The sequence below is a fragment of the Dreissena polymorpha genome, chromosome 12 (genome assembly GCF_020536995.1).
Source record: "Dreissena polymorpha isolate Duluth1 chromosome 12, UMN_Dpol_1.0, whole genome shotgun sequence".
Taxonomy (NCBI): Eukaryota; Metazoa; Mollusca; class Bivalvia; order Myida; family Dreissenidae; genus Dreissena; species Dreissena polymorpha.
The window spans coordinates 49,504,032-49,520,647 of record NC_068366.1 but is presented as its reverse complement, the minus strand read 5'-3'; the positions used below and the strand labels follow the sequence as shown (position 1 = coordinate 49,520,647).

Below are 16,616 nucleotides of genomic sequence, written 5' to 3'. Positions count from 1 at the left end.
GTAATAAGAAGAAAACAACAACAAAAACATGGGCATAGTGCACAGTTTAACAATACACGAAACTCTTTAACCCCCAAATTCTTCCAGTGCGCATGACACTGAAAAAGCGCATGACGCAAAACAAATTCTAAAACAAGAGCATCGCATAACGGGTGCCACGCTCGGTTGCGAAAGCTTGTCAGATTTTTTCCTTTTTTTAGAGGTCACGGTTACCTTGACCGTTGACCTAGTAACCCAGAATGGGTGTGGCGTGTAGAACTCATCATGATGCATCTACATATGAAGTTTTAAAGTTGTATGTGGAAGCACTTTGATTTTAGAGCCGATGTAAAGGTTCTAGCACGACGCCGGCGGACGGCTGACGGCGGACGGCATACGGCGGACGGTGGACGACGAGCAGGCTATGAGAATACCTCGGGTTTTCTTCGAAAACAGCCTCGCTTAAAACATAATTTCTTGTATTTTATACCTTGCACAATACAACAAGGTTTAAATATATTCTCACCATCTAAACTAATTAGTAATTGCATATCAATGAACCAATGTAACCCTTAAACTCACAGATTTGCATGCAAAACATCTACTCCACATTATACGCATTTGTATCGAGTAATTTAAAAATTGTTTGACCAATAATAAAGTATCAATGCTATTTCTCATACGTAAGTACGAACAAAGGAACAAACAACTTCAATTTTTTTTATTGTAGTAGAGTTGCTGAAACACTAGAATAAAAAATAATGTATAGTTAAAATAAACAAAATATACTATTAAATCAAATCATGTTATAACACAGGCCGTATCTTGAATATCACACATGTATTTTTACTGAATTGACCATGCACAAATATGTACGACGAGTGTAACTTGTTTTTTTTTTTACCTGTATTGTAGGATAAGCGTTTGTGAACATTATCAGTGGATTAAGAAGTGTTGAGCTTGCTTGAAGTTTTGACATTACAATGTGGAAATGAGCAAGTAAACACTGTAACCCTTGATGCGCTAAATCTGGTTTAAGTTCATTGTCAACCAACCGTCCGGTCAGGTCCTGTAGAGGAAAGGCATATACAAACTGTTATTATGGTATTCAATAAGTAAAACGAAGTGATACACACTTAATGAAGTGGAACTTGCCAGGAATTGAAAATACTCAACTAGCGTATCAGTAGTACCTACTGATTACTAAGGTAATATGTATTGACATTGTGGTATTGTGGTTATATGTTTTGTATGCAAGTAACTGAATCAATATACGTTATGAATGAAGCTCAACTTTATACCTTGTCTTGAATCACATTGGCAGCCGCTAGATATTTATTTAGTTTTGGCAAACCCTGAAAAATAAAACATACAGTTTTAAAAGAATTATTATTGGTTCACTTACCGGTACATATTGAACTACATGCAAAACTACATTAACGAATGTCTCAATAGAGGTTTATTCAAAAGACTTACTCCGGAACACGCTAGCTCTAATAGCTTAAACACGTGTTGGGTTTATATTTGTATATGTAAACACAGTAATGGCCTTGATGTTGCGTGCATATATTTTTATAACCTACTAAAAGATATAAATCGTTGCAAACTATGTCAATGCTCTTAATATAAGGAATGTATACAAACTGAGATTCACAAGACTTTTGAAAGTATTGGTATGGATGTAGTTTTAAATAATGTTAATGACAAAACTTTATTACACATACCTATTCATTAGAATTATTTTTTTTTAGAAAGTTTAAGTCATTATAAAAAACATGAGCTAAAAGAAGAAGGGCCACGTACAGATTGTCGAACATTTGAGCACGTAATCTCTCGGTGTATTGCCAGATGCAAGTATGTTTGCTCTCCTCTTGGGTTTATGCCCCGGAATATAAACACGATTGCATATTTTGTACAAAACACATTCATCATAATGGTTCACTTAACAAATTTCTAAAATGTGCACATACATGATTGGTTTCTTTTGATCATATTTGGATTCTCTTTACAACTTTCACACTGGATGTTTTCGGCTATTTCAGTTCGACATATGATGATCGAAAATATGTTTATAATCAACAGAAGTTACCTGCAGTAATTTTTCTAGTGTTTCAATGGCTTCGCCAAGGACAGTCCTTGCAATTGCTTCCCTGATACTAGTGTACGCATCGCCGCATATGATGTATCTGTTACATACCTCCGTCTGAAAACAAATGGAACGAATGTGACTGGACAGCGCGGACCAAAATACGTAAGCACAAGTTATGAAAAATAATGACTTTCAGAAAATAATACAAATTACTTAACTGTACAGTTGTTCATGTGATTGATAACACAACTATTTTTACCCAATTACAAGAGTGTAGAATTTTAACTGTGTAATGCATTGCTATGTTTTATGTAGATGTTGATTACATGCATTTACCTGTTTTTCGCTGCCTTCAATGGTAAGCCATTTAAAGATGGGTAACGCTGACTTTGACACATTCTGATACACATCTAATCCATACCGTCGACACAACAGTTTCACCAAGTATACCCTGTATTAATAACAACAAAATGTTACCCACAAACACAGCAATGTAACAAATACTAAATACAAGAGAAATAGCATCACATTAGCCGAAAACAACAAATTTACTTTATTGTAAATTGACTTACTGATTATTATCCAAAATTATTATTGGAAATGGTATGAATCAATGAGAAAACTATCAACCAATCATTTAGCACCATATCGTATTTAAAGAAATGAAAGGTAGTTGACAATATGTAGAATGTTATTCTGACTTCATGTTTAAATGTACAAACCGTATGGCTACTTGATAAGAGTTTAATTTGTTGTTTCTAAACCATTTTAATGATTCACTGTGAACAAACAAATACAATGACCGGCTATTTTGTAACTATGGACAACATTTTTCTTCTACTTGAATGCACATGCAGATTTGTGACAAAAATGTCTTTATATATTATCATCTGTTCAAAGGGTGGCCAAATTGTGAACGATACTTTCCATATTAATTATTAAATAGTTCAGTTTATTCCAATAAATAAAATAATGGTAAAGCGATCAAAGCATAACACATTTGGAGGTTGTAAGTAGAAAAATAAGTAAAATATGACTTACTTTGGCCAATTTGTTACTGCATTTTCACACATTTTTTCAGTTTTCTGTATTATTTTCCGATCCTCGGATTATACTGTTTGAATGCTAGCACCATGTGATAAGCATCTTACGAGGCACTGTGCTGCTACTTCTAAACAAGCCCTCGTTGTTGCTATGGCTGACAACAAGTCAGTATGATGCACTGCAGGAGTTTTCATTACTGTGACAGCGTTTTCCATAGAGGGGCATACAATCAGCGGTTTTGATTCTTCATTTTGCTCAAAAGAATGGAATTGCGTATCCTGAAAGAAACATCAAGTTATAATTATTTATATTTTTTTTAGATTTCCAAATAGCAATGATCTGAAGCTGCAGAATGAATAAGGTATTCATAGAAACATTTTTATCTGTACCGAGAATCATGTAAATGAAGTTTTTAATATAACTTGTATTTGAAATATTGCTTTGTCACGTATTTAAATGTCAGATATAACTGTTACCGTTTCAATTAGTATAAATGTCAAAATAAAGGTGTATTAAGTTATGAATCCTTCACTTCATCATGTATATCTTTTACAGACTTGTATAAAAACTTATCCTAGAAATAATTTATTTAAATATTCTATAGAGATGTATTGTGTTATAATACCTCCCAACAGTGTATGATGAGCAAATACATGTCTATCATCTCTGTGGTGCTGACGTCTACACCTAAACTGATCTCTTCAATGTACTGGCGAAGATATTTGGAAACATATCGCTCTTTGCTGCAATGTGAAATTGAAGTTACTAATCTAATACACGTGTCAAAAAAGGCTGAAGTTGTAAAAGAAGCATTACGTAGTTTTTGTTTCCAAATATATCATAAACATATGTCCATCAACACTGTCCATAATATCAGTAATGACATCAAAATATAAATTTACAAACTGAATTTACATTTCTTCCTAACTGAAAATAATGGCTCACATTTGTCTAAATATGTTACGTTATAAAAAGTTTACACATTCATGATAATCAATAATATTTAATTATATCAATTAACAACCATTTACCGTCTTCTACAACTTGACTGAGCAAATCAACATACTATTACAGAACACAATGCCCCACCTGTTTTTTTTAAAGTTTATGACAATGCTGCATTGTTCTGCATGTACGCCATAAATAGTTTCATACCAAAATATATTAAAAGCTTCAACGCACAAGACATTGTACATAAACACAAATAATCGAATAAGTTCGATACCTAGACTTCATCATCAACTGCAGCAGGAATGATCGGAAAACGGGGTTTGGATCGACGCCCGTGTCAAATATATTCATGTTCTTTGTATACCGTCTTCCCACCTTAGAAGTGCAAGTCACGTATCCATGCAGCTTGCCAAGAACTTCTTCCGACGGTCGCTCCTCAAAGCAAAACACAGTTGTGTAACAACCTCCAAAAAGAATGTGTTACACTGCTGCTGGTATTTCTCCAGCTTCTCATTCACGATCCTGTAGAGAGATAATATTTCGAACGATCTTACCTCGTACAACATACTCGTTTTTTAATGGCTAAGCCTGGTCAGATATTGAACAATGCTCTTGCACAATCATACTGGGCTGAACCAGTATCAGCCTTTATGGGGCCAGTAACATATCATGCAAGCAATCCATTGTCTGTTTTTTTAGTCGCTGTAATAAAATATACTTCAATACCTATTACATTTGCCAAAGTTCGTATAACATTATTTTCCTTATTTTACATAAAACTGAGTCATATCGACGAATAGTATTTGGTACTTCAAATTGTCATATTATGTTTCAATTTTCAATATTCAATCAGTACAACAGTTATACACACACCATTGGAATCTTACTGTGCCTTTTTGACAGATGCGAAACTGTGACTGCCATAAAGTGTGTCATCCTCGCCTTGAAGCTGAAGGATCATTTCCACAACTGGTCGACAAAGATAAACTCTTTCAAGCCATTTGCGCTGTTCATTTCTGTAATCTAAATCTTTCTCTGAACAATCAACCTCTCCCATAAGAAGGCATAGCGTGGAAGATGTCTGCAAAATCATTTTTTTTTAATTAAAACTAGTATACATAAAACATGAATTTTTGGCAAAAAGGGTGTCAGATCACGGTTTCGTAGTGGAGTTGGTGTCCGCATAGCAATCAGGCGGTCCTGGATTCGATTCCTACTCTGGGTGCGGTCCAAATATGTTTTATGTAAAGACAAAGCATATATTGGTTTTAGAAAAATACTCGAGAGTGTATCAGTAAGCTTTGCTCATAATGCAAAATGTGTACAAACAAGCCTTGAATGATTGTAATAAAGGTTATACGAACTGGGTCTCAAATGTCAAGAGCATGTTAAATAATTTTGGATTTGGTTATGTATTTGAAAATCCAAACGTTGTTCAAGTTAATAGTTTTATTAGCGAGTTTAAATGTAGACTTGTTGACAATTTTAAACAAGAGTGGTACGGTAAAATGAATAATAGTACTGTATTAGATATGTATAAAGTTTTTAAAAGCTGTTTGGAATATGAAACATATTTAGACTTACTTCCTAGACGTCTGCGATTATTTTTTGTAAGACTAAGAGTCTCTGCACATCCTTTGAGAATTCAAACTGGCAGATACGCCCAAAATAACATACCACGTAATGAACGTTATTGTTTATGTTGCAATGACTTGGATTTAGAAGATGAGTACCATTTTATTTGTATATGCCGCTGTTATTCTGATTTAAGGAAAAAATTTATAAGCCGTATTTATTATGAAAATCCATCTGTATATAAATTCCACAAGTTATTACTTTCATGTGACAAATCAGTAATTTACAATGTATGTAAATATATAAAAGAAGCGCTTGTTATAAGAAATACGATTCTGAATAATACTGTTCCATAAGTTTCATTACCGCTTTGATAGTTGATTTGTATTTGTATTCCTAAATGTATATTTATGTTATGTAATGTTTATTTGTTATACCTATTTACGTGACAGAAAATAATATGTAATCTTAAGTATGAAGACGATGTACTTTTGTATAAGTCTGAATAAACTGTCTGTCTGTCTGTCTGTCTGTCTGTCTTAAGATATAGTCGAGCTAAAATAAACAGGTCTAACATCATTTTTAAAAGGATATAGACTACATACAAACTCGTGTTCTTTGAACATAAAATGTTCAGGATTGGATTTTTGTATTCCTTCTATCTTTGAACTGCAATCTGGCCAAATGTGGTTTACTATTTTGAAGTATGCCAATCGGCACGATAGTTCCTGATAAACAAGTCGGACGCTTACAATGTGACGAATAAGATCAGAGTTGTCGCATGTTGTCACAGGCTAACTGTTTTGCAAAAAAAATCAATCTTCACACGATCTGTAAAAAACAAATTGCACATTTACACTCACTGGCTTTGTTGTAGAATATTAATAGAAAAAAAAGAGACTACGTTACTAGTTACTGAGATAAATTACGAACCATATACACAATTAAATAAAAATTAATATGCAGCACGTTTTTTTAATTGTTGAATTCATCACAACGATATCTGCGCTCTATCAGTTGCAATACAAACTAATTTTAACACGTATTACGGACGGCAGAATTGTATTACATTTAGTTCGGTTTCTCGTTCATCGTTGTGCACAGTGTGTAAAAAGTCATGAATGTAGCCTTTTAACACTTCATGGAGAGTGGGACTAGAACTGTTGCGCAATGTATTGTACTGACAATCACCAATATAGCGTCCAGCTCAGACATCATGTGGCCAGTTGCTCCAGACCTCAAGCCTATAACGCATCTTTCTAGTCAATCGAATGCTATTAAAACATGACAGTGAAATACATTCTCGATTGTTCATTTAGTTTAGAACATATCATAATAAACACTACTTTCGAGCAGAATTAGCGTTCATGGCTTGAATATTTCGCACATAATTATACAAAAGACTCATTTGCCCAGCGAAGTTCACCTGGGTTTAAGGTAACACTTTTTTCTACTTTTAAAAATTCTAAACCAAATTAACACATAATCTGGTTTATTTCATTTAAGTTCAGGCAATAAATTATGTCTGCAGTCAATGAAACATCTAAACATCGACTACACAGTGGCGAAAAAAAGGCTAGCGGAAAAGCATACTATAAGTACTTTGTACTAAAGAAATAACAACAAAAACACAATCAAATTATTGTACCATCTCCCTCAAACACAAGGTCTAAGAAGAAAGTTTTAACCGTCTCTAGTATCATCCAGGAGAATGGAAATCTTAGTTTGAAGTGATGTCCTTCAAATCCAGTTGATGGAACTAGCATTTCTCCAAGTTCACTTTTACGCTTCGGTGACTGCATGTCTGAGTACTGCAGATACACAACATAAAAGGGTATATTTTATATTCTTTTCGTTCAATACTGTACTCCTAATATATATCATAACTATGCGTAGATGTACATTAACACAATGATTCTTATTCACTTCTATTAACGTTCAGAGCCCGTTTAGGTTAATTTAAAAGAGGTATTTCAGCGGGCCGATTTAATAGCAAAGTGCAAGCTGACTCCGAGCAGTTTATGTGTTATTTCCCCTGCCCACTGTAGTGAATATTATATGAGATTTTGTATGTGACGTTGATTGGCGGATTGCCGCGAGTTGGCACGTTATTATTAAAGGATCGAATCTGAACAGTCGTGTTTTGCATATCAACTCAAAGTACACCATTATACCTTCGTGAAATTGGTGCCGTGAACAAACAGTAAAATGCCGACGACAATAGAGAAGTTACTAGGTCAGCGGCTAGGTTGAAGAATATTATTGACCGTTTCGTCAGTAAAATAGAAGAAGCGAGCGATGAAGACTAATACATTCACTTTCAAGCGCTTATCGAGAGTATACAATGAAAAAATTATCTCGCTAACCGACGCCGACGAAGCGCCTGAGGAAATGGTCGAGGCAGAAGAGTACACATTCGACGTAGAGGTCAAACTACGAAGATACAAGCAGCGTCTACAGCGGTCAAGCATTGGTATCACAGACGCCGCCGATTTATCATCGGATGCATCCGGTTCCGGTAGTCAACAGGCATCCGGTCCACATCCACCGAACAGCCAACGCAGGGTGAACACCAATTCGTTCAACAAAGTGATACATTACAATAGTAATCGTTCTGGGATTCCTTCGAATCGTCAATCCATTGCAATATCAACTTGACTGATGTGCAGAAATTTAGTTATTTGAAAGCACAGTTGGATGGTGCAGCCGCCATGACTATTGAAGGATTTGCACTCACAAATGCGAATTACACGCGCGCAGTCGAATTGTTACGTGAAAGGTATGGTCAACATTGCAAAATTGTTCATGCAACCATGCAAGCATTATTGAAATTGCCATCACCAACTTCCACAGTCGCGAGTTTGAGAAGGTTTTACGACCGAATGGAAACGTATATCCGGGGTCTCGAGTAGCTAGGACAACATTAAGATATGTTGTATTGGAAAAAAAGCCGATGGATATACGTAAAAATCTCGCCCGCGTGAGAATAATGACTGGTTTTTGCAAGATCTACGACGAGCGATTAACAAGGAAATCAACATTCTCGAGATCGGCACCGGAAGTTCCTTAGCGTTGTCGCAAGTGAACGACTGCAACTCAACAGCATTGTTTCATGCAAGTACGAATGGTCAGAAGACTTCACACACTCCTAGTACCAAGTTCGGCAAAAGGAAGGCGAAACATTCTTCTAGAACATGTGCATTTTGTGAGCAGGAACATATTAGGTGTGAATGTAAAAACTTTCCTGACACTGCTGCCCGAATGAATGTTGTGAAACAGAAACAACTTTGTTTTAACTGCTTTGGTAAACATCGAGTCACAGAATGCAAGTCAAACGGACGCTGTCAAAACTGCCACCGGAAGCATCACACTTCCATCTGTAAGGAGCTACAAAGAAAATCGGAAGTTGAATCGCCGCAACCGGAAGCTGCCGTATTCTTCTCGTCTACAAAGAGGTTGAACGCAGACGTTGTATTAAAGAATGCCATTGCCCCTATTTCGTCGTCTCACACTACAACGGATGCCGCCATATTATTTGACGAGGGCGCGCAGCGATCCTTTATCACCAGAAAGCTTGCCGACTACCTTCAACTAGAGAGTGATGAAATTGAAAAACGTAGCCTGACGGGATCCGGAGGAAGTAAAAACAGAAGCTTACAGCAACTTGAACGTACGACAGTGTAATAGTATCGAAGAAAAAGAAGATACCTGTCAATGTGCTCATCGTTCCCACTATTGCGCTTCCCATCAGCTGCGGATATTTTAGATCGACTGAAGAACTTCCATTTCTGCGGGGGTTAAATTTGGCTCATCCCGTTACAGGTGAAACGTTATTTTACATTTCATTACTCGTTGGAGCTGACCACTATTGGGATATTGTCGAAGATCGTGTTGTTCGAGGGAACGGGCCGACCGCCGTTAAGTCTAAGATTGGTTACTTACTGTCCGGTCCGATGCCCTCCACGTCTCATGTGCCAGCTGATAAGCAGATCTTGAACGTTCTTGCATCGCGCGCCCCGAAAAACAGCATATTGGAACGTTTCTATAGTCTTGAGATCATGGGTATCTCACCATGTGAACCTGACCGGAAGTCTGTCGAGTACCTAAAGCAATACCAAGAGACATCTACTGAGTGAGACAACGGAAGGTACCATGCCAAACTACCATGGAAGCAAGACCACCCTGCTCTCCCAACAAACCACAATATAACTTTGAAGAGAACTGTTGGGACTATACAGAGGTTGCGCATCAGGTGGTGCGGTGGTCTAGTGGTAACACACTGGTCTACCATTCCAGAGGTTCCAGGTTCAATTCCTGGCCGGGGCACTGGAAATTTCAGAAACGCTTCAGGTGTTTCCCACCCAACTAGAGATGTACTGGTATGAAACCCAGGTAATTCTCGCGTGTATCGGTGCTATACACTGAGCACGTAAAAGAACCAAGGGATCTATTCGCAAAGAGCTAGGGTATCGCACCCGGATTTCTTGTATCTCAATACTGTCTATTCTACTTGCTGTCTCTTCAGCAAAAACCAAAGGGCCCCATTGGAAATAAGTGCTTGCACTTAATGGGCTATCCTTGACCGCAAGGTCAAAAGAAATACATACATACAACGTACCGGAAGTGGTTCAGGCATATGGTGACATCATAGCAGAGCAGGAAATACGTGGCTTTATCGAGCGGGCACCACTTAGTCAAGAGTCAGCTGAACAAGTGCACTACATCCCTCATCACCAGGTGAAAAAAGAATCATCAACGACACCAATACGCATCGTCTACAATTGTAGCTGCCGTCAGTCACGTGATTCGCCAAGCTTGAACGACTGCCTGGAATCAACGCCACCGGAATTGAACGAGCTTACGTCGATTCTTGTTCGTTTTCGGTTGAATCCGCTGTCTCCACATAATATAGAAAAGGCTTTTCTACACGCCGGGCTGCACGAAAAGGATCGTGACATGACGAGTTTTTTTCGGGTTTAAAAATCGAAAAGTGACATACAGGTTCAAAGTAGTTTTGTTTGGTGCAACCTGTTCGCCATTTATTTTGAAAACAACATTACTGAAACATCTCAAAAAGAACATGAATGTGAACGCTGCACACGTCATTGAACGAGACTTGTACGTAAACAACGTAATTTCCGGCTTAAAGTGCGAAAAGGATTTGCTTGAATACTTCACAGAGGCAAGACAATTGATGTCCACAGCTGGGATGAATTTAAGGTCATGGATATCAAAAAGCGCATGTCTGAGAACAGCCGCGGAAGAAAAAAACGTTCCGAATACTTGTGACGTCACCAAGGTGCTCGGGCTGAGTTGGGATCCCAAGTTAGACACAATAAACTTCGCAGAAAAACAGATACCAATTTTAGAAAAAGTTACGAAGAGAACGGTTTTAAAGTTTTCGTCAAAGATATATGGCCCGCTTAAACTGCTGAGTCCAGTTACAGTCCGAACGACAATTCTCTTACAAGAGATGTGGAAACTGAAATATGACTGGGACACGACTCTTCCGTCCAGTATACATGCAACATGGTCAGAATTCCCCACAGATCTCAACACTGTTGTTCGAGAGACGTCACTGAGCCGCCAACTCATACAATCTGTTAAAGGAACTGGAAGTGATGTGAAACCGGAAATGCACGTTTTCTTAGATGCAATTAACAAGTTGTATGGCGCAGCGGTATATATCTGCAACAGAAACGAGTCAAGATTGGTGATAGCGAAAAGCAAAATTACTCCTGTTAAAACTCTATCGCTTCCACAGTTAGAATCGATGGCTGCTTTGATCGGAACGAGACTAGCTACCAACATTCAATCTTCCCTGCACATGACGCATATCACGTTTCGGTCTGACAGCCAGATAGTCCTTTATTGGCTCTCCACGACGAATACATTGACAAGATTTGTAGCCAACAGAGTGTCCGAAATAAACACGTTGACCAATACAAACACATGGAAATACTTTCCGACACACGACAACCCCGCAGACCTGCTTACACGTGGGGTATCAGCAAGCATTTTCATGAAGAGCAGCATTTTGCAAACGGGGACCGCGTGGTTCACAGACACGAGGAGGTGGCCTATATGGGAGACGGAACCGCTACTTGTCAACACTAGTTTAGATGAACACGCCGGAACAGAGAAGGTGCCGAGTCACGTGCTACAGACAGATATACCTACCGGGTCTCTACTTAACCTTCAGAGCGTTATCAACATATCTGACTACAGTTCCTACCGAAGACTCCTGCGCGTGACAGCTCTTGTACAAAGATTTGTCTAAAATTGCCAACTTCCACACAAAGAACGAATTTACGGAACAGTAAATGCAAATGAACTCCGATTTGATGGAAAACTGTACTTCGGCATTGTCAAGCTACAGAATACGATGATGAAAAAATAAGTTTGAAATCACGAATGTGTCGCATCCCGCTTGTGTAACAACTTCGTCGGTTTATCGACAGTGACGACATTATTCGATGTAGTGGAAGAATTAATAACGCTCCACTATCGGAGATGACGAAGTTCCCGATATTGTTACCCAAAAAACGGCACATTACACGGTTGATTGTCAGAGATGCGCACATCACACATCTGCACTCGGGTGTAAACGCAACTGTCGCACATATACGACAGACGTATTGGATTCCACCGATAACACAGTGTGTGCAGGCAAGTCGTCCGGAAGTGCGTCACTTGCCGCAGAGTCGTTGGACGAGCCTTCAGAGTCCCCGAGCCGCCGCCATTACCGAAGATGAGTGTTGAAGACACGCCGCCCTTTACAGTAACGGGGGTAGATTTCACGGGCGCTCTATACGTAAAGCAGACAAACGGAAGTGAAACAAAAGCATATATTTGTCTTTTTACTAGTGCTTCTACTCGAGCCGTCCATCTCGAAGCCGTTACCGATCTTACAAAGGAATCGTTTCAATGCGCATTTAGAAGATTTGTTAACCGGAAGTCACTGACGAAATTAATGATCTCATACAATGCTTCCACGTTTGTAGCAGCGTCTAACCATTTGAAGACGCTAATGGAGTCTATATCAGTCAAATAAACATTGAGCGGTATGGAAATAGAGTGGCGTTTCATTCCACAACGCGCTCCATGGTACGAAGGATGGTTGGAGCGACTTATTGGTCTAATGAAAGTCGCTCTGAAAAAGTACTTGGCCAAGCATACGTCACATTTGAGTCTCTACAGACAATCGTCACAAAGATCAAGGCTGTACTTAACGATCGGCCATTGACGTATGCATCAACAGATCTTAACGACCCCGCGCCCATCACGCCATCACAGCTGTTATACGGTCGCCGTGTTACAACGCTGCCTAACGATGACGTCACAGTCGATACCGGGAGTACTGTCGCTGCAGCCGACCATGCTGAATTTAACCGCATGGCAAGGCGACGTGAGATGCTCATACAACAGCTCTACAGACGCTGGAATACTGAATACTTGACGTCACTACGCGAGCACCACCGGATGTCTGGTTCCAACACGCAGACGATCAAAATCGGAGACGTGGTGCAAATCGATGATAATGGCCCTAGATGTCGATGGAAACTTGCCGTGGTCGTCGATGTCATTACCGGAAGGGACGGGCATGTTCGCGCGGCGAAAGTGCGAACCAGTAACGGGCTGTATACCATGAGGCCAATAGCGAAACTTTATCCACTGGAAGTGATAAGTGCTAATGGAAACTGACGGACAATCATGATAGTGTTGTGATGGACTGTTTTAAATATTTAAGCATTTTGTTATGATTATCGTATTCGTATACTAATGTGAAAACTCTGTTTCATCATTTTGCGGCCCCCAGTATATCGTGAATATTATATGAGATTTTGTATGTGACGTTGATTGGCGGATTGCCGCGAGTTGGCACGTTATTATTATTATTATTTGACGTCATGTATATTTGTGTTGTTTTTAACGGGCAGTTTAATTAAAGGATCGAACCTGAACAATCGCGTTTTGCATATCAACTCAAAATACACCATTATACCTTCGTGACCCCCCCCCCCCTTCAACGAAATCGATTCGCAATCTGTGTTGCATTTATTACATTACAAATCTAATCCGATATTTAAATATTCGATTCGATAGTCTGTCCACCGAACAATAATGCTTCTTACGTAAACACTGTTTATTATTGGACTGTGTAATATCATATAACTGAACATATATATTTTGATTATCGACACAAAACATGCACCTCGAAGGATTAAGTTTTTTAGAATGTTTTAATTTTCACCATAAAGTTTACTTTGATAAAATACGTATTATGACAGCTTTTCCAGGTGTGCATGTTCCATTATTATGCAAGCATAGCTTGTTACGGTAACACATGCCTTCATCTGCAGAAAATCCTTATGGTTAAGACATTTGAGCCAGAAATTCCGTTTCCTAGATAACATACTACCATGTCTAGGTTGCAATTGGTGTCCAGGAGTGCAAATATTCCAGCTATCACGGGTTTAACTTTTTATGGTTCTGCATTACATTCTATACCTTAAAAACGTAAATACTATCGTGTTACAATTATGCATGAACATATCCATTAACAATAATGATACACACATCAATCTTTATAAATGAATCCGGATAATATAGACAAGAACATCCTGCTCACATAATGTTAAATTGTTCTCATGCAACACTTGCACGGATAAAGGCGATCATGAATAATTGACAACATTCAGGTGTTATTTTATTCACACAAAGTTAATGTTGACAGTTTACAAACCGAAATGTCCCGTTCTTATTGATGCTATCTATCGCATCGGCATCTTTGGCGATCCACTGCTTAACGAGGTTCCAAAGTCCAGCTTTCTCTTTCATTAATGTGCCAAGCCATTTCTTGAATATGCTGTTACAAAATTCTTCGCGTTTGAAGAAAATGTCTGTACAAATTAGTTTAACTTTCAAATGGAGGCTAAAAAACGACACAAGTTCCAACAATCGAACAAAGAGCATGCTATATTAACCAAGCTACCTTTAAATATCCATTAATTAATGTTTGTTTAATTAATAATTCGTTATCGAATAATATCGTTATAATAATATCGTTATAAAGCTGAGCACATGCGGACTTTTTTTATGTACTTCATACGTGGATATTCTGGACAAATCAAACAAGTTTACTGTTTTAAATTATCTGTTGCAATGTCGTTATGTCCACATGTCTATATATTATTTTGGCTGCTAAAGTCGTGCGTGGCATTTATTATTTATTGTGAATTGTTTCCTTAAAAAAAATCGTTTGTGGTAAGATGCATGCCATTATAATTCAGCCATATTTGAATGTTTGAATATAGATATGTCTTATACATGTACATATATGTCATGTGTAGTGCATACAATTTACTGATTGTTAAATTGCCGAATGCGACCTTTTCGAATGCGCAATAAACCTATGCATTATTAATAATTTCTTAAATATATAGCATTGATCCACTCAATCCTCGATTGAAAACAAAAAACAGACCAAGAACAGTTACGGTTATTTGGAATTGCTATGAATAATACGCGTTTCGTGAGTTGGTTGTTTTCAGTTTCTTGGTTTCCTCATTAAATGAGAATTCAAAATATACTAACACGATTTTTTTTAAAGTGTGACAAATCGAACACGTTAACACTGCCTTTATCCTCGACATGCGGATTTGCAAAATGTCAGCCAGAAAACTAATCCTTCATTAAAGACAAAGAAGAAATTAACCCATATATAACAACAACATTTATTTCACATTCATTCTTGATTAAATTTATTTCACATTTCACATCTCGCTTTGACAATCATGCACTGGAAAACAACAACAATATATTGAAACAATTAGATTAACAATAACTTTATAAAGCCTACTGATAAAGATAATTATTATCGTTTCAAAAAATCAGTCAAGTTACATGTATATTTCTTAAATTATACAGGTGGTGTTATTATTGATACATATTATCGTTGACCTCACATGTACTTTTTTTAAATCATACATGATATTTATTATAAACAGAAAATCACGTACTTTACATGTTTATTTCTGCAATCATACATATTATGCTTCTAGAGCCCGTCTTATCATATCATACGACAAATTGATGTTGCGACTGAATTTTATGCGCACAACAAATCAAATACAAATGTATGTTCTGATTCTTAAGGAAATAAAGATCACGTGAAAGATTAAACCGATGAATAAAATAATTAAAAACCCGCCACAAAACCAATTATTGTGGTTGGTGTTCATCCGTTATACTTAAAAAAGTAACTTAAGTTGGTCGTACGATGATTGATACGAGGGGCTATATATAATCACTAACGTTATCATGATCATAATCATTAACGTTATAGGTGCATTTCTTAAATCATACATATTATATATCTGATACCTGTTCTACTAATCGTTACATGTATATTTAAGTCATATTGTATATAACATTACAACAATTAATACAGAAATAAAACACTATGAACAATACATATATACGTTAATGGCATCCCAAATCCACAAAATACTATAAATCAATATTTTGTTATTTTACATTTAAATAACAGTATAAACCATGGCTATAAAAGCAATTTCACATCTTATAAACAGTCAACTATAATTGCTGTTTATACTTAAACATGTAATTGCAAAAAAAAATAACACAAGCTAAGAGAAGCAACTAAATATTTCCCATAACCAATCATATGTATACAAAATACAAAACAAAAACGCAAGAAAACGCAACTGCAACAAATTTATAATCCTATACAACTAAGTAATTGTATCGGTAATCAAACAGAAACATATCGGCCTCGGGCAACAGTTCCAAATGTCAGCCCTGATACCGAGGGACAACATTTTTGACTGTTCACCAAGCATCCATGAAATAAGTGTTTTATTACCTGATCAAATTTCCAACATGGAAATAACAGCAAACTAAATTTTGATTTACACACAACAGTAATCGATAAAATAAATAATTTTGACTGTTT

The 16,616-nt window shown here is 37.3% G+C and overlaps 2 protein-coding genes across 2 annotated transcripts in view; one reads left to right on the top strand and one right to left on the bottom strand.

Annotated features, from left to right (window-relative positions):
- Positions 1–10,718: 10,718 nt before the first annotated feature.
- Positions 10,719–11,918, top strand: LOC127852584 (uncharacterized). Its single transcript, XM_052386535.1, has one exon. The coding sequence runs from the start codon at positions 10,719–10,721 to the stop codon at positions 11,916–11,918; it is 1,200 nt and encodes a 399-aa protein (XP_052242495.1).
- Positions 11,919–15,363: 3,445 nt separating this feature from the next.
- The window catches only part of LOC127853211 (E3 ubiquitin-protein ligase RNF213-like), a 49,186-nt gene continuing 47,933 nt past the window's right edge, over positions 15,364–16,616 (bottom strand). The window contains exon 81 of the mRNA XM_052387495.1: positions 15,364–16,526. The gene's annotated coding sequence lies outside the window, so the exon portion shown is untranslated. The remainder of the gene's footprint in view (positions 16,527–16,616) is intronic.

Excerpts from the sequence above, each read along its gene's own strand:
- LOC127852584 (XM_052386535.1), top strand. The coding sequence starts at position 10,719 with ATGAATGTGAACGCTGCACACGTCATTGAACGAGACTTGTACGTAAAC.